We start from the raw sequence: 22,110 nt of genomic DNA, 5'->3' as shown, positions 1-22,110 counted from the left end.
GTGCCAGTCCCCCAGGCACACACAGGTCCAGATGCATAATCATTCGAGCAGTGAGCATGGAACGCATACCCCCCACTTCAGACTGGGATAAAACACCGAGTACCAAGTCCTCTGAGCCACTGTGGCTGTGTCATGGCTCCTGGAGCTTACAGAGCATCCTGGCTGGCTTTGACCTCAGCCTGGACAGTTGTTCCTTTCAGCGCAAAAGAAAGCACTAGGATCATCCCTGGCGTGTGTGGAAAGTAACTTATTTTAAGATATACATTTTGAGGGCTGGAGAGATGGCTGGAGGAGGGGTAAGACCGCTACATAAGCATGATCAGCTTAGAGTTATGGTTAAGGGGGAAGGTTTTCCAGTACAGGTATGAGGAAGAAAACAGCCAGAAGCATCCGGAAGAGCACAGAGCAGAGAATGTAGTAGACAGAACATGGCCGTCAGACTGGACTTGACCGTGGCGGGAGGGGGAGAAAGAAAGAGGAGGAGAAGGAAGGGAGGGGGAGAGAAAGAGAGAGAGAGAGAGAGAGAGAGAGAGATAGAGATAGAGAGAGAGAGAGAGAGAGAGAGAGAGAGAGAGAGAGAGAGAGAGAGGTATCTGGGGGAGGGAAGCCCATGAGCTGAAGAAGGGGGATGCTAACAAGAGACAGCAAGGGCTCTGACATTGTAACAGGTAGTTGTGCTTCTGGGAGCCTGGGAGCCACCATACACTTTAGTTTACTAACAAGCACCAGTGACAAGGGGATGGCTCTTTGGTAGAGGGGAACCAGCTTCCTGCGTTCCTGAGGAATGCTGACTTTTGTCTAGCCACCAGAATCTGGGGAAATGGAGTCTCCTTTGGTCCTGACAGTAGCCAAGCCTGAGTTCTGTCCCTGGAACCCAGGAGGTGGAAGGAGGAGAAACAACTCTGCCTCGCTCCCCTCTGACCTGCACAGACACATGTGCATGTACACAGAGGTGTTGATTTTGCTATTCAAGTGTGATGAAGCCAACAGATCAAGTGTTGAAAAGTGGCCTGTGACAGCTACCGAGAGAAGGGGTGACGTCACTGGGTGCTGGGAGTGTCTGGAGGCAAAGGGGGAGGGGAAGGGGAAAGAAAGCAGTATTCTTTATTGAGGTTCCTATGGAAAGTCATTGATGAGTTGGGTAAACAGGCTTGGTGACCTAGGGACTTTGCCATGTCATCTGGAACACGTCTCTGGTCAGAAGAGTAGGGGAACGTGAGAGGAGAAGCAGCAGCATTTGAGAGTCAGCAGAGGTTGTAGAAGCGAGGCTTTGGGCCTGTTAGTCATAAGTGAGAATTAGAGCTGGTTATCATAACAGCTTACTAGCTCTATGAACTGGCTAACTCTGGAGACAGCAAGGCTCAGACACTCCCGAGTTGTAAAGATGCAGTTAATGCAGAACAGACTTGGGATTGCCTGTGTAGACCCTTGCAAAGGAAGGGTCGGTCTTTCCTTTCCCCTGGCTCACTCAGAAACTCAGAAGGTTCTTTGTAAACTGAAAGCCATCCCTTCCCTACATTGGGCAGTTTAGAGGAGCAACAGTGCCCCCTAGTGACACAGAGGAACACAGACCAGCCGTTCATAAAAGCAGGAAACCAAACTCGGTTTTCTCCAGAGCGGGAGGGAGGAAAGGACGATCTCAACTTAGCATGCAAACCATCAACTCTCCTCGCTTCCCCAGAAATCTCCCCAAACCTGTGTCTGCCCAGGGTGTGAATGGAGATGTCTCGGGTCTGTTTTCATCCAGACATTTCCCTTCAGTTTTCTGTGATAGAAAAGTTCAGGATGAATTAAACATCCAAGGTTATGAGCAAACACATGACAGGCCTTGAGCTTCTAGGAGTTTCCAGTCTGATGTCTTGGTGATAAAGGTTAATAGGAAACTGCTTTCCAATTTCTGTCAAAGGAAGATCCACCCCCTCCCCTCCCTCTCTCCCTCCCCCTCCTCCTCTCCCTCCCTTTTTCCTTCCCCTCCCTCTCCCTCTCTTCCTCTCCCCCTTCCCTTTCTCCTCCCTCCCCCTCTCCCAGAACATGCTTGTCATTTCTGCACCCTCCCTGGGGTCTTCTGTCAGTTGGTAGAGACCCGTGGAAGTGGAAACGGTGGCCTGAGACAGCAGTGCTGCCGCCTCATTTATTTCTCCATTAATACAACACTGAAGGGAGAAATGAGTTTTGGGTTCTCATAAAATATTCTTCAGGAGGAAGCAGGGGCTGAGGGTGGGGGGCACGAAGAACCTCTCTATGTTTTAGTTGAGGGCTAAGGCAAACGGGATAAAGACACCGGACTTGGAAAATTAGGCTATTTCAGACCCTGTGGATCTCCACTCAAAAATTACTATAGTGGTAACCCCTCCCTGTCGGGCCTGGGAGGTGATTTTCTTATCGTTAAGATACAAGCCAATCAGCAGCCTTGCTTTAACCACTGTCTGTGTGGACAGTAAGAGACGGGAAGTAACACGAAGCCTGGCTGTGTGGAGGGTGAGACCCCCCCAACACCTATAGTTTTATGACACTTTGGTTATCGTTTGTTCTTACTCTTTCTCTGTTGATGTGGCTTAAATCTGAATTACACACATACACACACACACACACACACACACATACCCACATGTACTTGCACATACACAGAGACACATACAGATATATACTGCACACATACACAGACACATGCACACATACACATATACTTACACACAGAGACACAAACACAGTCTCACACACACAGACACATACATAGATACACACTCTCTCACACACACATACATAGATATACACACAAACACACATATACACATGCATACACAGAGAGACACACACAGACATACACTAACACACACATGCACACACAGACACATATACAGACACACACACACTCACATGCTTGCACACACCCTGACTAGTTTATTTGAACATTTGGACCCCAATTGGTGCTGCCATTCGGGGACATTGTGGAACCCTTGTGACATGGGGCTGGAGGTAAACCTTGGAGGATATATTTGCCCCAGTTCCAGCCTGAGCTCTGTGCTTCCTAATCTAGCTACCAAATCATGAACAAACCATTCTGAAAGCCTGCTCAGCTGCTATGCCTTCTCCACCATGCTGGACCAAACATCGACCCCAAACAAGTCCTTCCCCATTCTGTTGCTTCTGTGAGGTGTTCCCTCACAGTGACAAGAAAAAAACCAATACTCTGACCGAGTGACAGGAAAGGAAGTCTGACCAAGATGGGACAGAGTGGAGGACAGCTAAGCATCAAAGTTAGCAGTTAGTTATGTCAGGCTCTGTACTTGATCTTGAGGCACAAAGATAACCATGGTATGCCCCAGCCCTCCAGGAGGCCACAGTTGTCAGAAATGACAGGGCTGAGAGAAGAGTGCTGAGCCCTGTCTGCAATGGCCCAGGAGCTCAGTAGAGAGGCTTTGTTTGCATGAACAGTGGAGCTGAAGTCGGGGGTAGCAGGAGCTATAGAAATGGCCTATGTAGGGCACTTTCAAGCTGAGGGATGGAGGGAGAGGGGTCATTTGGGGGAGTGGAGGTGACCCTCTGTAGACCAGCTTGAACAGAAGCACATCTGAAAAGGCCATGTGTACCATTTGTCAAGTGATTTCTGAGCCAGCATAAACTTGCAGGAGTGGAGTCTCATATCCACACAGTTGGCCATAACCCCACTGTGTCCGTGTCTCACTATTAAAACAGAAAATGGCATCAGAACAATAGCAGACACCTCCAAGGGCTGACAGTGACCTTTCCACTATGTGATAATTTCAAGTCTACGTTTGTAGAGTCTGAAATAGCTTGATTTTCAAAGTACTTCCTTGTCCGGGTCACTTTTATTCCTCACGGTTCCCCTCACAGTCTCTTCTTTCCGCTCACTTCGTTATTCCGGCTTCCCTTTAGCAAAGATAGGGCAGCTAGAGACCAACCAGTCCCCTCTCAAGGGTTTTGCAAATGAGGACCATTCTCTAATCCTTGGGAATTTTGTCAACCCTGACTTTGCAAGAAGCTGCTGTCGTCCATTGATGGAGATGACCTGCCCGGCTCTTGAGAGACACCAGGTTCACGGACAGCTGTCCACAAACCCGCACCACATTCACCACAGCAGCCTCTTCACACATTTGTAAAATGGCGGTGGGTATCAGTCTACAGATGAGAGGTTCATGGGACTGGCCTGGGTGCGGTTTCTCTATTGCAAGGAGGGATTTTTGCTGTTCTGGTTGTTTTGTTTTGTTTTTGGAGATAAGGTTCTGTGTAGCCCAGGCTGCCCTCAAACTCTTGCTATGTAGCTAAGGAGGACTTTGAGCTTCATTTCTCCTGCCGGGACCTCCCACAGCTGGGGTTACAGGTGTGTAGTACTAAATTCAGTTTTGGCTGCAGTTTTGGTGTGGAGGCTGAGGGAGCTGTTTTAGTTTAAATCCATTCCTGGTGTGTAAAAATAAAAAGACTTCTTCCATGGAGATCTATTGAGTCCCACTCTCTTCTACAGTTAGGAAAAGAGAAGCCCGCTACAGCTACGTGTCGTGCCCTAAGTCACACAGATTCGATTCCTGAGGTTAGACCTCTGGTGTTTGACTTCCTCCCCAGAATTCTCGCCATCAGAGTGTTCGTTGAAAGAGCCAGAGTCGGAGCCAATCTGGGGTCAGTAGGAAAATTCCCACCACAAACCTCCTAGCCCAAGGACCTCCTCCCTTCCAGGAAGGAAAAAGCTGGTTTAGTTCCTGGAAGAGCTGCAAGCCAAACTCACACAAAGCTACCTGACTCCCAGCTGAAAGTCTTGAACGCTACACTGAGTCGACCTGAAAGTTGTCTCACTCCACCAAATGCACATGGTACCCTGCCTAGTTACCACCGTGCAAATTCTGCCTCAATTGTTTGAATTCTGCCCCAATTGTTTGAATTCTGCCCCAATTGTTTGAATTCTGCCCCAATTGTTTGAATTCTGCCTCAATTGTTTGAATTCTGCCTCAATTGTTTGCAAGGTATATAACTCCCTGTTAGAGTCTGCTCAGGGTCATCTCCCCTTGAAGTGGGGTGGCCCCAACATGTCAGAATGATTAAACTCCTCTTGCTTTTGCATCCATCACCGCCTCCATGAGTCTCACTCAAGAGGTCCCGGAAAAGGTTCAACTGGGACCTTACATTATCATGGTTCTGAATGGCCAGGGTGCTCTCTTCTTATTTTGCCCATTTTTCCTCTCCACAACCCCCTTACCTGTCTATTTCCTAAAATCCAAGTAACCAGTGTTCTTCAAGTCTAGTCTGGGTTTTACTCAAACACCCTGCATGGATCCTTAGACCAAACGGGTGCATTATCTGATTAAAGGATTTAATCAACTCCCAATCGATGTGTGTAAAGGCATGTGTAAAGCAAACTTAAATGATCTCAGCACGTTTCATCTTGAGAGAAATCCATGCACTCCATCTGATAAGAATTCAGTTCTCAATTGGCTTAACATGCACGACTGTCACAGCCTTAAGAACACTCATCCCAGCCTCGGGCTGTGCCTTGGGATTCAGTCCTACTGCACCACTCTCAGGGAAGCACGTTAGCGGTCACTGCAAGAGCCGTGGAACCACTGCCTGCTGCTCCACTGTGCAGAACAAGGCCTCCTTTAAAAAGCCTAGCTTGACAACGATTAGAACTTTTTTAAAAGTAAGATGGAAAAACAAATAAATAGCAGAACAGAACTTTGGGAACCGGGTAAGGAAGGAGAAGTTGAAGGCTAGCTCAGGGTCTGAGATCGTGATGGTTATCCCGGGTCTATGACACCCCCATTCAAGTTGCCTGTAGAGACTTAGCATGAAAGCTTTTGAGAGGAGTGTGGGACAGATAGACCTGAAAGGCTGCTGGCCTCTTAGCTGGAGCAGCTCAGTCTGCCTCAGTCTACCCCTGTGTTCAGATGACTCTAAGTGATGGCTTTGTTGTCTTAAAATCTATGTGCAGGAAGTCTGTGTGCTATCACTGAAAATCCAAAAACCAAGCCAAAAACAAAACAAAACAAAAAACAAAAACAAAAACAAAAAAAACATGAAAACTCAGAAAGTATAGTGCTTGTCTATTAATACTTGTTAGGTCGATACACACGTGCACATGCATGCACATGTGCACACACAAACACATACACACACACACACACACACACACACACACACACTTTCCTCTGTGGTGTGTATTTTAAAGGTTTTGGGGTTGGGTTTTAAATCAATGCCAAGAGCTGGTGAAAACAGTTCTTCAGTAAAGTGCTTGTCTATCCACACAAGCAAGAGGATCTCAGTTTGACCCCCAGAACCCACCTGAGATCAGGAATGGTTGTACTTGCTTACAAGCCCACTTCTGTGGGCAGAGGAACAGAGCTGGATCCTCAGGGATCACTGTCTAGCCACCATAGCGTATTTGGTGAGGCCTGGGCCAGTGAGAGATTGTGTTCTGTTTGTTTGTTTGTAAATGTGGACAGTTCCTTAAAAGAAAAAAAAAACACTCAAGCTTGTCCTTTGACCTCCGTAAGCATGTGTACACATGTTTACATGCACATTGCATACATATGTAGGCATACACATAGACATGCATACATACACATACACACATGCACACACACACATGCACATACACACACCTCTTATTATGGAATAGCTTACTAGTTAGAACTGCTTTGTCCTTAGAGGAAGACTGCTATTACATACAGAAGTTCCCGTATGTGTTATAAGGCTATTTTTAGACTAATTAATGTGTATGTGTGTGCACCCCCATGAGTTTATGTGTACCTCATATATGCAGATGCCCACAGAGGCCAGAGGGCATTGGACCCTCTGGAACTGCAGTTAGAGGCAGTTGTGAGGTACCTGTTGGGGGTGCTGGGAACTGAACTTGGGACCTCTAGGAAGAACCTCTAGCAGGTAAACACTCTTAACTGGTGAGCTGTCTCTCCAATCCCAATATTAAATTTTTAATATAATATAATATAATATAATCTTGTGTAGAAAATCAAGAATCTTAGAACCTTAGAGTTATACGGGTTGATATCTCACTAGGTTTTTGGTTTGCATTCTGCTGGTGCTTAGTGACACCTAAAATGTATTCTCATATGCTTATTGGCCTTGAATGTATATTTAGGAAAACGCCTGTGTGGACGTGTAAGACATGGTGTGCCCTCAAAGAAGGCAACGGCAACAAGACTGGAGACCCCTTTGCTTTCTCTTCATTCAGCAGTGAAAACCGCAGTCCTCTAAAACCCCCAAGCTCAGCTGTAGTGGTTTCCACCCCCCCCCCGTGCCTTACACGTGCTTTTTTTTCTCTTGCAGATTCTATATAGAAAGCATCTCTTACCTGAAGGACAACGCTACCATTGAGCTCTTCTTCCTGAACGCCAAGTCCTGCATCTACAAGGTAGGATTGTGCTCCTCCCATTCACTTTCTGAAGGAAACAGAAAATACCGAAACGTTTCCCACAAGTCAGTCTTATTGATTAGGAAGAGTCATGTATAAATTAATTGCTATAAATAAGTGATAAACTACAGGTAAGGCAAGCCGCCGGCAGAACAGCGTGACTTCCTCCAAGCCTGTAATCAAGTAGTCCCATCATATCCACACCGTAGATCAGACAGAAAGGAATGTGCACATGCTCCCTTGCTTGCCTGTGCTCAGCTCAGCTTTGTATGTTCTAATATTACACTTCAGGACCCCTGTCTAGGGGATGATACTGCCAACAGTGGGCTGAGCCTTCCCATGTCAATTAACTTAGTTAAGGCCATCATCCACAGGCCACAGACCTAACCTAAACAATCCCGCATTGAGACTCTCTTCTCAGGTGATAATGGTTCTGTCAAGTTGACAGTTAAATCTATCCGTCATACACTTATCCTGTGAGGCTCACACGAAGCACAGGCTTGGAGCTTTACGTGAATGGCCTGAATCCTCACAGCTCTCCCATGAGGAAGATGAGGTATGGGGAGACCTCCACAGCTAACGGACAGGGTTCAGGGGAGCCCAACTGCAATCACCAGACCACACTGTTTGCAGAGTGTGCCCAGTTCAAATATGAGCCTGTCACTGGTCAAGTGGCCACTGGATACTTTTGGAAAAGTCCAAGGAGAACTGATGGCCTGCAACTTTCATATTTAGTAAATTCTGTTTCGCAGCACCATAGTAGCTCACCAAACTTGGAAGCGGGAGAGCTGAAATGGGGTAGCTGCTAGCTGCTGCTTCCCTTGGGGAAGTTCTTTGCCTGGATTGCATGGGATAATCCCAACATTCAGAATGGTGGAGGGCCTGGTGGAAATCAAGTTCACCTCTGCAGAAAGGCCTCACTTGGTGGGAACTGATGAACTAGGACATAGGGTGGCCTCAAACCCAGAGGACTCAGGTGACAGTCTTCTAAGTTTTGCTGACTGGCGGGAAAAAGACAGTAACTGCAGTTGCAGGTTTCGAACTCCTTCCTTCCTCTAATCCCTAATTTTCTCATTGTAAAGTGGAAAGAATAATACTATATCCAGATACCTTTCAAACTATAGAAGCATCTGGTGAGATTTTGGTTTGGTTTGGTTCGGTTGTTTTTAATGAACGGCCAAGCTCGGTTTTTTAAAAGTTGAGAAATAAAGAACAGAAGTGAGCACTGTCCACCAGGTGGCAGACATGAGCTAAAATAAATGACTAGAAATCACTGAGCTTCTGAAAGGGCGCTCAGACCACTTCCTGCTTGGTGCCCACCTATGTATCAAGGGGAAGGAAGCTGTTTCCTGGAGTAGCTCAGTTCCTCTTGGTCATACATGCTGAGCTTGTAGAAACCAAGAAGATTACTTTCTCAGAAGCAAATAGTATAGATTTCCCAAGAGCAGGCACAAGCGGCCAGGCCTCCAGAACTGGCCTCCTTCAACGTCCAGGTGCCCCCAGCATCAGCCTGCTTCCTAAATAAAAAGTAGGGAATGTTCCAGAGCCCTGGCTCTCCTCTTAAAATCTATTCTGGAACATGGTCACAAACATGACCAACAAATGACCGAGGACAGGTCCTCTAAAGTTTGTATAGATGGAATAACGTCTCAGGGCCACCTGTTTGCCTCAGTCATCCAAATATTTTCATTTGCAAGCACGCAGATTTTACTAACAGAGCTGTGTGTTCATTTTGAGCCTTCTGAGACTTTGCCAAGGAGGAAGCCAATGTTGGTGAGAACTAGGAGTGACCAGACAGCAGTGCCCTATCAGCCACATTCAACAGCCTGTAACAGAAAAACAGAAGTCCACGAGGTTGTAGATATTCAGGTTTTGCTGTGGCCGACACGGACTAAACATGAATGTTTGCCCCAAAATACCCTCAAGGTTCATTTTCCTTTTTGACCAAACAGTGATATTGCAAGCCCGGCCCAAATCTAGGGAAACTCTCCTAAGACAAGTAGCACTGTGCCATACACTTGATCAAATCGCTTGGATTCGGACACATTTTTCCTGGCTATAATTTTCTGTGCCACCCACATGTTCCCAGGTGTACCCTGAGACATTAGCCCAGAAGCCAGGGTGACGTGCCCCCAAATATTGATTTAGCCCAGAGTTCAGTATCAGGCCACTTGTTATTTCCTGGGAGACTCCCTCACAGTGTCTTTCTTCCTACCTGTTTGCTTGCCTTTTGCAGACCCCAGGTTGAGCATAGTGCCTTACCTACGCTGGCAAGCGCTCTACCACTCAGCGACATCTTGGGCTCTCCTGCCGTTTTCTTTTTTTAAACACAGTATCTCACTAAGTCACCCAGGCTAGCCTTCAACTCGCCGTACAGTCCAGGCTATCCTTGAACTTACGTTTTTCTGCCTCGACCCCCTGAACAGCTGGAATTACAGACCTGCCCAATTCCTACAGTGTTTTAGAACTAAGCTGTTGAAGTAAAATAAGATATTTACCCTGCTTCTTTGCATTTCCATTTATATTTAAAAATATTAAGTTCTAGTTTCCATACTGAGCAGGGTAGTTGAGAGAAGGCTCAGCAATTAAGAACACTTTCTGTTCTTACAGAGGACCCAGGTTTGGTTCCCATCACTCACAGCTGTCCGTAAGTCCAGTCTCGAGAGACCTCACATACCTGGGTCACCGGGGACTCACATGGTATACATAGATGCATGCAGACAAAACACACATACAACATAAAACCAAATTAAGAAACATCTTCTTTTAAATGTATTTAAAGAAGTCGGGAACTGGATTTAATCAGAGCTAGGAGTGACTAGGGAGAGGCCCTGGGTTTAATCCCCAAATCAAAGTGTGTGTGGTGTGTGTGTGTGTGTGTGTGTGTGTGTGTGTGTGTGTGTGTGTGTTGTTATTAAAGTAATAGGAAACAGTTTAAAGACAAACAGGGAGTCCAGTGAGATGGCTCCCCAGGTCACAGTGCTTGTCTCCAAACATGGAAACCGAGTGACCCCAGGACACACAGAGGGGAAGCAGAGAACCACCTCCCACAGGGTGTCCTCGGACCGCCATACCTGTCCACACATACACAAGCACATACACTGCCATAAACCATTAAGGGCAAATGGTTCTCGTTCTCGAAGGCAAATGTGACACCTCTTCCACACCCAAGTTCTGCTACTTCTACCCTTTGCCTCTCTGTTTCTAAAGATGTCCCCCAATCTGTCCCTTCTCCATTTATTGAATTCCTCATAAAACAGATTGGGATTAGGGCGTCCCCGAAGCCACCCACACTCTCCCTCTCCCCGTTTTCTCAGCGTAGGAGTTTGCTTCTGGGTCATAGCCACAGCAATCATCAGCACAGCACTGTGACTAATCCAAGCATCCTCCCGCGGCTGGGATTCTTTTTTTTTTTTTTTTTTTTTGCAAAGTGTTGTTTTACCTAAAGGGATTCCTTGTCTTGTTTTCGCTTGTTGGGCTTCTCTGTTTCCTTGGCTTTTGCTCCCAGTTCCTACGGATTCCCAGATACAATCTCATATTCAGTCCCAACGTTACGGCAACCCGTCAGCAATCTCTGCTTTGAGTTCTGTGACTGCTGTTGCTATTTATTGATTTCCTGAACCTTCCTCCTGGAACCATCTGCCCTCCTGTTCCAACATGAACTTGGCGGGTTTCGAAGCTGTCTTCGTGGGAGGCCACCTTCCTGTCTGGGTCTTCCCCCACCCCCGCTCTGTATTGGGTCATCTGCCTTCTGGGTTTTGTTCGCTTGTTTGTTTTACACTGATGTTTTCCTGGACAGCATCCCCGAGTAAATCTAGAGAAAGGATATCCTTATGCGTCTGAAAATGTCTTTATCCACCCTTCATGGCGTCTTAGAACAGTGCTTCTCAACCTGTGGTTCAGGAGCTCTTGGGGGTGGAAGGACCCTTTCACTGGGGTTGCCTAAGACCGTGGGAAAACACAGATTTCTGATGGTTTTAGCATCTGAGATGCCACCCCTCTATCATCTGTGGGCAGGTCCACCCACCTGCAGAGACTATCACATGAGTAGCTGGCACTATGACATTGCACCAGCCCCATCACATACACCCTGAACAAATCTGGGTGCATGTGACAGGACTAGCACCATACCATACTTACGTGGATCAGTCACACATGTGTAGAGACTGGTTACTGTAAAGAACAGTTACTGTGGAAAGAAGCAGGATTGGATGTAAAACCACACTTTATGAATTATAACTTCTGGGTAAATGCAAAGTCATCAACTACTGCAAGGGTGCATGTGCGTGCATGCGTGTGTGCGTGTGCACCATGCAAACTTTATCTGGATGCAGATCCATCCTTTACAGCCGGCTGTGGTTGATGTGAACACTGCCCCCTTGTTATAGTAACAGAAGCAAAATACCAGTTCTGAAGTAGCAACGGAAATAATGTTATGGCTGGGGGTCACCACGGCATGAGGAACTGTGTGAGAGTCCCAGCATTAGGAAGGTTGAGAACCATTGGCCGAGAAGTTTGATTAGATGTAGGAATACCAAAGAGCAGCCTTCTCAGAATATCAGGTGCTGTCCACCCACCTGCCCATGGTGTGTCCACCCCACCCAGGCCGGCTCCCAACAGCTGATCTTTGCGGCTTTCCTCTGCTTTCCTCTTGATCTAAAATTTGGGGACTGCTGGTCTTTGTATCTCTTGGATGTGGTGGGTGGATACTTTTTTTCTGGAGACTCATATCCTTTCTGGATTATTTCCCTGTTATCTCCTCCTCTCTTATCCTCCTCCTCTCTTCTTGGAAGTTCTGGAAAGCAGAAGCTAGGGCAGCCTGTGTCCAGGTTTCCATTTCTGGCTTTTATTGTCTTCTGGGAGGTTTCTGTCAGCAGTGCCTTTCTTCTCTTCTTTTGGTTTTTAACATATATATAATAGTTAAATATATATGTAGTTTGTACATGTACATATGTATATGTAGCATATATATTTAACCATCATATAGATGTGTAATTTGTATGTATATGTATATGTAGTATGTATGTATGTATGTATGTATGTATGTATGTTTCAGAGGATGCCTTTGTATTTCTGATCTATCTCTTCCCCCCTTTCCCTCTCTCTCTCTTCCTCTCTCTCTCTTGCACGCGCAAGTGTGCGCTCTTAAATATCCTATTTTAGGGTCTGGAAACAGCTCAGCAGTTAAAGTGTTTTCTGGAGAGGAACCCACTTTGTCTCCCCTCCCCCATGACTGCCTGTAACCCCAGCTCCAGGGCATTCAGTGCCCTCTACTGACCTCCGTGGGCGCTTGCACATGCCTGGAATGCACACATACACACAAATAAAAATACATATTTGATATTGGACTCCTGGGGTCAGCCTGTAGCCTCTATGGTCTTAAAAAAATACTTTATTGCCTTAGGAATATAATACTATCTCTTATCATTCTAATTACATTATTGTGCATGTTCAACTTCCTGTTTCTTCCATTTGTCATATTTGCCTTTTCTGTAGAATAGAATCCCCACCCCCACCCCCACCCACCAGCCCCCAACTCCCACCCATGCTCTCTCCTGCATGTATGTATTCGTGTATATGTGCATGTGCGTGCGTGTGTGTGTGTGTGTGTGTGTAAGAGAGAGAGGGAGAGAGAGAGAGGGGGGGGGGTCAACCTCCATTGCCATCTGTTTCTACCTTAGGTGGCTTTATCTGTTGCAAGGAATCCCAGTCTGTCCTTCATAGTACAAGTGAGCCAGGAAAAGCTAATGGGAAGCTCTGAAAACATGGGTCAAAATAATGCCTCATCGGCCCAGGGGGAAGCTCTAATGTAAGCAGCTCTTTCCACAGGGACCTAAATATCAACCTTTGGTGGCCTCCTCCTCCGTTTGGAGTGTGAACTTCCTTCCAAGGAGGCTTCACTCATCTACAGAGACTCCGCCTCTCACCTCTCAATCCGCAGGCAGGCGGGGAGGGTGATTGTCTTTCATTTTGTTGGTCATTTTTTCTCAACCCACAAACATAGTTTTCCTTCCTTCCTTTCCCAGGAGTGGAAAAGCACACTTCTGCTTATTGGTCTCTCACTTTCTCTTCCTTTACACACTCATAACTTCTAGAAGAAAATCAGGGAGGAAATATAATTTAACCCAACTTGCAAAAAACTAAACCCTGTGAGAGCAGGGCTATCACCATACACTTTTGGTGAGAAAAGAAGGGGGACTTGCATGCTGTGCTGTCCAACATTCGTGATGCTTTTTAACCGCCTATGGTGACAGGTGGACAGTGCGGGGAAATCACATTCAGGGGATGAACAAGCCTCCTTTAGAAATATGTGTGCAGTTCCATGGAAAATTCCAACGAGAAACTGTGTGTTCTCTGGGTAAAGACTCGTGAGCCAGAGGAGTTCTCCTGCCAAACCCTCCCTCTTTGGCCTCCTTCCTCTTCAAATGTGACTTCTCATGACAACTGGAGATGTCCATTAGTCACCCCATAGGAGGCAACCCACCTGTCACACAAGACAGGAGCAATTTGGGGACAATGGACTCTTCAGTTCTTCCACACTCAGACCGAGGTGAGTCCTCCATCCCCTGAGTTCTGCAGTGAGAACTGAAATCAAACTTCAGGAGAGGCCAGGGCGGGGGGATCACTCTAGACTACATAATAAGATTCTGCCTGAAAAGAGTTCAGGCAACTGGGCGAGAGTGCTGACCAAACCAAGGGGAGAAAAGCCAAGGGTCCATTGCAAGCACCACATAAACCAATGCGAGGGCTACACCTGTGATGTCTGCCATCAGGAGGTGGAGGCGGGACATCGGCAGCTCAGGGCCATCCTCCACTACTTAGCAAATTTGAGGACAGACAGAGGGAGAGGGAGAAGGAGAGGGAGAGGGAGAGAGAGAGGGAGAGGGGGAGACAGAGACAGACAGAGACACAGACACAGACAGACAGAGACAAACAGAGACAGACAGAAATAGAGACACGGAGACACAGAAAGAAGCTTAAAAACTGGTCAACAGTGAAATGGCTCAGCAGTTAAGAGCCCTTGCTGCTCTTACAGAGGACCCAGTTTTTGTCCCTAGCCCTACCTTGGTGATTGACAACTTCCTGGAACTTCACTTCCAGGTGATCCAATGTTCATCTCTGACCTCCATGGGCTCCTGAACACAAGCAGTGCCCGTTCAGGTAAACACACAAACGTATAAAACAAGCTGCTTTAAAAAAAAAAAATATGGGGGTTGGGGATTTAGCTCAGTGGTAGAGCGCTTGAAGGCCCTAGGTTTGGTCCCCAGCTCCGAAAAAAAGAAAAAAGAAAAAAAAATAGCCATCGCATTCACCTCCCTACAAAAACTAGGCTATACATTGATGTCTTTTTTAAGTTTTACTTTAGATGGAATTATTCGTTGCTAAATGTATCTAATATGTTTAAAGTCCCTTTAAAGTTTATCTTTTAGAAAGAACGATTCCCGAAAATTATGGACCCTAAGAGTACAAAGGAAATTCAAAAGCTCTTGCTTTAACTTCTAGCTTTAATCTGCTTCGCACACAAAACCTGGGAGAGATAAGAAAATCGGCTCCTACATCCAAAAAAAAAAAAAACCCTTCAATTGCACTGGTCAGAGGAGTCGTTTGATATTTATTTGCTGTGGGTGGGGTGACCTAAGTTTTGCTGCTCAGAATGGCTGCTGTGTGGTTGTAAATCTCATAATTAAACCTTGTAACTTTCCTCCCTTCGTATCCACTGCCGTTAAATTGTACTAAGTCTCAGTACCGATCTCAGCTGAGCCACAAGCTAAGGTCTCCATGTGCAGATGGAGTGAAGTACACTCTCGGGCAAGAGACAGGTGGCATGCCCATTTTTCTGACTGGATTTTTACCACCGCCTCCCGTCACCTGTGACTGACTAGGCATGTAGCCGATAAACAGAAAATTGCTTTTTATTTCGTGACTTAATCGCACCAACTTTGGTGCTGTATCAAACTCTGGCGCTGCCGTTGCAGCAAGAGCAGACGGTGACAGAACAGACAGAACAGGGTGAGGTGCTCCGTTTCTATAAGCTCAGAATTTTCAGGAGGAGGCTGGATGATCAGGAGCTGGAGGTCATCCTCAGCTAAATAGCAAGTTGAGGCTAGCCTGGACTGCCCGAGATCTTGTTTCAAAAGCTGAAGAAGAACAGGAACGGTGAGAGAGGGAAGAGGAAACTGGAGAAAGAAAAGTCCCTGTTCTGTATGGGTCTCATGCAGCCCTTTGTCTGAGATGTCTGCCTCGGTCCCAGAACTTCACATGCTCATCCCTTGTGTAATTACTCTTGGGTTTCGTTGGCCTCGGAAGTCTAAGTGCCATCGTTCTTGTTGATACTGAAGTAAATGGTCTATATTGAGAGCTTCAAAGAGCTTCCTTATTGCACCTGTGAGGTCACCCCATCTGTAGGTGGGAAGCCCAGAATCTAGTTCCACAAGATGAGGACCCAACATAAATAGTAGCCTCGGAATATCAGCCTCATGAATCCCCGCCTGACCTCCCGGTCTGGCTAAGGAAGATGTTGTGTGTGTGCCTACATTACCAGGAGCATAAAAACAGGGACAAAGGAGGACTTTCCTTTTCAACCTTTCAGAAAGGAGCCTGCCTGGACTGATCATCTTGGCAGTACACAGCAGACTGTAAGAACAGTTCTTAGGACCTCAACCTAGGCTATCTACAGCGGTTAGCAGAACCCTCCCCCGGGGGGGGGGGGGATGCCATGGGAATGGAAAGATACCTCCATGGATCATGAGGCAAACATGAGATGACTTGAATGCTAAAGGCTTGGCACCGGGCTGACAAAGAGGAACTCTGCAAGTTTGCAGAGGTCCCATCCATGCCCAGACGCAACTCCGTATAGTCCTTATGAGTTGCGCAACAGGGCACGCTAGCCAAGCAACCACAAAAGGTAGTCAGGGAGATCACCTACATATGACCTCATACCCCAGTCTGATGAGGTACACCGCATCGGTCTGGGTTCTCCACAGAGAATCATAGGAGGATATTTACCGTGTGGAGCTGACCCAGTGTGAGCGGAGGCTGAGAAGTCTGCAAGGTAGAGTGCAGAAAAGTGGCAGTTGTGACTCAGCCTGGAGTACCGAGGACCAGGGAGGCCAGTACTGTAAATGTCATCCCCAGGGCAGGAGAAAGTTAGAATGGGTGTCTTAATTCACAAAGTGAGTAATGGTGGTGGGACACACCTGTAATCTCAGGATGGGAGAGGCCGAGGCAGAGTTCAAAGCCGGCTGAGTGACATAGCAAATTCTAGGCTCAGCCCCCATCCCCAAGAGTGTGGGATGAAAGAAGGGAAATTTGCTTCTCCTCCGCCTTTTTATTCTTTCAGCCTTAAGGCATTGGGTGGTAGACGGTAAGTCCAGTTATTCGAATATTAGTCTCCTCTAAAAACGCCCTTTAAGAAACAGCCATAGGTAATATTTAATCCGGACACTGAGATAAACCAAAGTAACAGAGTAAAACCTTCCAACTCCAACAGCTGTAAATTACAACCATTATCTGCATGGCGACTGTAAACACCTATGTCTTTAAGAAATTCTGCTAAGTACTACCATCAATACTGAAATATGCCAAAGAACCGAAGCAAGCTTTGTGGCTCCGACTGTAGATACACAGGCATTTCCAGTGTGTTTGCAGTCTCCGAATCACCTCTACGTACGTCCCAACAGGCTCAGCGAAACAATCAGAAAACATTCTTCACATTTGGTGGTGAAGCAATCGAAAGAGAAGGAAAACAGTAGCGCCGGGTGTTTCTAGGTTGTTGGGGAGTGAGGGGTAAGACTAGAACTCAGTTTCAGGTGAGGGTGGCCATGAGCTTTAGGTGGTGCCTGAGTGAGGATTTCTTAGGCAAGCCCTTGGGGTCACAAACTAAGGGGTTCTGACGGGAGTTTGCCAGAGGTATCCTCAGTTCCTTGTACTTGTTCCTCACGTTTTCTGTTCCAATTATTGTCTTAATTTCTTTTCCTGTGGAAGTGATAACACACTCCAGCAAAGGCAACTGTAGGGTTTACCCTGGCTCACAATCCAAAGGCTTGGTCAAGCGTCTTGGGGAGGTCAGAGTAGCAGAAATGTGGAATAGCTGATCACATCACATCCATAGTCAAGAATCACAAAGGGCTGGATGCATGAAGCTTCTTTTGGTTTTTGTTGTTGTTTGTTTGGGTTTGTTTGAAAGATTTATTTATTATATATAAGTACACTGTAGGTGTTTTCAGGCACACCAGAAGAGGGCATCAGATCCCACTACAGATGGTTGTGAGCCACCATGTGGTTGCTGGGATTTGAACTCGGGACCTCTGGAAGAGCAGTCAGTGCTCTTAACCACTGAGCCATCTCTCCAGCCCTCACATGCAGCTTCTTAGCCCCCTTTCTCCATTCACAGTCGAGGATCCCAGCCAAGGAAGGGATGGTACCACCATCAACGGAGCAGGCCTTCCAACCTCAATTAACGTCATCAAGATAGTCCCTCACAGACATGCCCCGAGGCCTGTCTCCCAGGCAATTCGAGTCTCTGTTGAGATGGCAATTAGCAGTAATCATCTCATTTGTTGTATGGGAAAAGTTGGACTTTCTCAGGCTAACCACAGAGGAACGCTTTCCCCTGAGATTCTTGGTACTCGACATGAAAAGCACCAGCAAACCATCTGAACTATAGGTCAGGAGGCCCCGTCGTATGGGGGTGTTTGTTTGGAGCACGTCAAGATCTTGAGAGAGTTGATAGCCACCATAACACTGCTGAGGGATGCCCTGGCTCCTCCTCCGGAAGTTGCTTCACCCCTTTAGATAAAGCAGTGCTGAGAGTAAGGAAGCGTGCGCCATCTTGTCCATATGCACTGAGAATACCCACATGCATGCCTGTACTCACCTACAGGGAACCACATTCTGTCACCCTATACCATTTCCCAAAGAGCAAAAGGGATGACGGCCTTTCGCTCAGTAGTGAGGGACACAGAGGCCCAAATGCATACGTCATGGCTTCAGCAGCCGAAAGATATGGCATTGCCTCTCAAAGGAACAGGATCATGTGTCTACCACCATCCTGGATTCCCAGGCAAGATGCTAGCTCAGGAGAGGACCCAGCAGGAGTCCCTCCTCGGATGATGCTGGCACGGTTAAGGGTCCAGCACAGAACTCCGGGTGGAAAAGCCCCCAGGAATGTCAGGGCACCAGCCTCTGCAGGTGGCCAGGTGGAAGCCACTCACAGCTCTTTCTGGAAGGGCTTCCTACCTCTTCCCCTGTTTCTCCATTGTCTTCCGTCGAGGGAAAGACCACAGCCACAGGAACGTATGGGGGTTCTGCATACTCTTTGATATCTTGGTCAGTTTGTTTCTCTACCGGAAAAGCACACCAAGGGAGTCACAGCCTGGGAAGCCAGCTGAGGGAAAGGTAGAGTCATATTTGGATGTCACATGACAGCTGGGACCTAGTAGGAAGATCTCTGGGACCTCCGTGGTGAATTCGGCTTTCAGGGTAAGCTCAGGACGTGAAAAGAAAATCAAAGGCTATGTTTCATTACGGCAAAATCTTAAAGATATGATCACCTGGGAGAAAGAAATGAGAAAGGGGCTATTGATAAGGAAGTAGCAAGTGTATTAAAATTAAAGATAGAAAAAGCACTGTGTAGGGAAGCTTTAGGAATTAAACTAAGACTTGGAGAATACACATTACCGTATGTCTGGAAATTATACGGCGTAACCTGTGAACAGCTTGAGAGTAAATCTAACAAAATCCAGACAAGAGAGAAAAGTTTGGAGACTAGGCGAGCTCTCAGAAGTCAAGAACTTGTCTTCCCACAGTTCAGAGTTTGGTTCTTCTGTTCTCTCTCGAGATTGACTCCTTTGAGGGCATCCGGTGAGTGTTAAATTCGGTAAACATTAACTAAGAAGTAACGGCACAACCTTCTCCATCAGACTTGCTCTGCGTACACGGTCCACGACATCTCATTCTGGCTCCCTTTCCTCTGTTGCTGGGTGCTCTGACTTTGGGTATTTTCTAGTCTCTTCATCTGCAAGCGGAGGGAAAACTCATCCTAAAGACATTCATTCATTCCCACTTACCCTAAGGACAGCTCTAGTGAGAGAGAGAGAGAGAGAGAGAGAGAGAACGAACTTGCCCAAACCAGGCCAGACATTTACGACTGTTGCTTGTAGCCTTGCTGTGGCTGACGAAACACTTGTGTGTAATGTTCGCCCACAGGACCTCCAGAATGGCTGTGCAGAAGAAGGGACCTTCCTTCCTTCCTTCCCCCACCCCTCCTTCCCCTCGCAGACAACTTACATCTAGCAAATGAATCAAATCATGTGCCAGACACTATGCTCCTGCTCAGGGCTGCCTGCCAAAGGTTGATTTTGAGTTATACACGAGAAAAGCCTCCCAACTGGTGTTAACCATTAGCCCCCTGTTGACCATCCGCTACATCGTAGGTGTAAATGTTTAACAGAAGGGACTGACACGTGCAAACCACACACACACACACACACACACACACACACACACACACACACACACACACCAGTGTGGCTCCCAAGTACCGTGAGCTCTCTAGCAAACTGATCAGTGGGCAGGGAAATGAATAAAGTTAGAAATGACCTATTGCAGAAACCCTGGGCAGTTTCTGTGGGAGCATATGTACTCTGTCATGTGACGGGAGCTGGAAATCCCACAACTGCCACTGCAAACGTTCTCCCACATCCCAGCTCTGACAGGGCAGATGAACTGCAGAGGCCGTTAAGCTCCTGTGGCTGGTTCCACATTACGAATGGCTGTCCCCTGTTCCTCCACATGGTTGTTAGTTCTCTTCAGCTTCACTTCGAAGGTGACTGAGTAGCAACTCTCTTTATCTATCTTTGGAACTCCTTGGCCTGAGACCTCGAGGACACACCCCCCCTTCAAAAGATGCAGACCGCTCGAATACATTGTCATGAGTTATGGTGGACAAGCTTGAACACCCCACCCACCCCAGACTAATTAGAAAATCCATATATCAGAGTTTGGCTTGTAGTTCCAAATAACCCTTAATTTAAATTACTCTTCAATGCTAGCTTCAGTTATAAATTCTGTTCCGAGAGTGTGCTGGCTGCAACTGAGACCTTATTAACTTGGAAGGGGGCACATCCTAAGTAAGGCCATATATTAGACAAGAAGTCGTGGCTTTCCAGTACGATAACTGCCATTAAGGTCCTCGTGCTCTGAGGCAAGTCACATCATGGTTTTGGATGTATAGGGGGAAAAAATGGTGTTAAGCTAACTCTCCAGTCTCTAAGTCTCTCCCAACTTTCCCTCTTGTCCGGCCACTCGATAAAGAGATGGTGATGACAGGAAGATGTGCTGGGCGTGGTGGCTCATGCCTTAACCGCAGCACCTGAAAGGCTGAGGCTGGAGGATTACCATCCATCGAGTTTAAGGCCAGCCGGAGGTACAGAGTGAGACCCTCTTTGAAATAAGAGAAGGAAAAAGAGAAGGAAGGGAGAGAAGAAAAATGAAGACCTACCTTTTCATCGACTGTCTTATGGTTGCAAGCTGATGGACCCGAATTTCTGTCTGTCGCTAACACTACAGACTGTGTTTAATAAGGCATTAAGAGGGTGGGTCATCGTGTCAAGTGTATACCATAATAGTGCAGATCTCTTTGGAGGCCATGGACATGGGTATTGCCATGATGGTGTCTCCAGTGTGTGGGCCCATCTCCAAAACCATCAAATCCTATGTGATAAGCACACCAACTTTCAGTTACTGCCCCCAGCGGTGCTATTTTTACAAACATGGGAACTCCAGGCCCAGGTCGCTTCATGGCAGGGCGAACTCTGATAGAGGTGGTAACTGGTTTTATGCTCGTGCAGGTATCGAGTAAGTATAGTTATACAAACTACAGTGGCTATGACATCACTAAATGACATCATCACATGAGACCACCGGAGTAAACACGCGCTGGCATTGATGTGAATGTCTTACTTAGTGTCATTATGTCTGTGTCTAATAAGAAAAAAAAATACATTGGATTTTTTTTTCAAAAAATCAAGAAGTTTTTATTTTTTAAGACTGTGACCCTAGATCACAACCATTTGGGAGATATGTAAAAAAAAGAAAACAGAAGGATATTTACATTAGAGACCACACTAGCAGTGACTAATAGAGTCTCTGTGGAGACAGAAACACTGCAGATTTGTATTGACATGACAGCCACTAGCCACACTGAGGTCTGATCACACGGAAGAGCTATGGCCGAGGAACGGTGTTTTCAGTCCTGATTTATTTAACTTCAGATCGAAGCATGATCCCATTGTGGCATCTTTTTCAATGAACCCTCACTATAAGTTCTACAGACAACCATAGCAGGGCTGGGCATGGTTGTGTTCCCATCAGCCGCAGGGCTTGGGAGGCAGGAGCAGCCCTGAGCTCTGAGCCAGCCAGGGCTACACATTGAGACCTTATCTCAGAAAAAAAAAAGTGTTGTGATTGGTTATTGATCGGCTGTATCCTAGTGACTGATAAGATGAGCGGGTTTGGGGCTGGAGAGTGGTTATAAATACTGGCTACTCTTCCAAAGGACTTAGGTTTAAATGCCAGCACTTTTATGTTTGTCTGTGTACCATAATGCATATAGATGGCTTATAGCTATCAATAAGTCCACTCCAAGGGGATCCAGCACTCTCCCTGGCTTTGAATATTGTCTGCATAGAGTCAGTCTCTCTCTCTCTCTCTCTCTCTCTCTATATATA

General features: G+C 46.7%; 1 protein-coding gene across 10 annotated transcripts in view; it reads left to right on the top strand.

Annotated features, from left to right (window-relative positions):
• Positions 1-22,110, top strand: part of Frmd4a (FERM domain containing 4A) — a 590,863-nt gene that overhangs the window by 467,549 nt on the left and 101,204 nt on the right. For all 10 annotated transcript variants that reach the window (XM_039095788.2, XM_063276496.1, XM_039095786.2 and 7 more), the window contains one exon: positions 7,297-7,381. In XM_039095788.2, the coding sequence (XP_038951716.1) occupies positions 7,297-7,381 (85 nt within the window). The remainder of the gene's footprint in view (positions 1-7,296; positions 7,382-22,110) is intronic.

Source organism: Rattus norvegicus, chromosome 17 (assembly GCF_036323735.1).
Source record: "Rattus norvegicus strain BN/NHsdMcwi chromosome 17, GRCr8, whole genome shotgun sequence".
Taxonomy (NCBI): Eukaryota; Metazoa; Chordata; class Mammalia; order Rodentia; family Muridae; genus Rattus; species Rattus norvegicus.
Note: the sequence above shows the minus strand (reverse complement) of the source record. Positions and strands in the feature narration are given on the sequence as shown.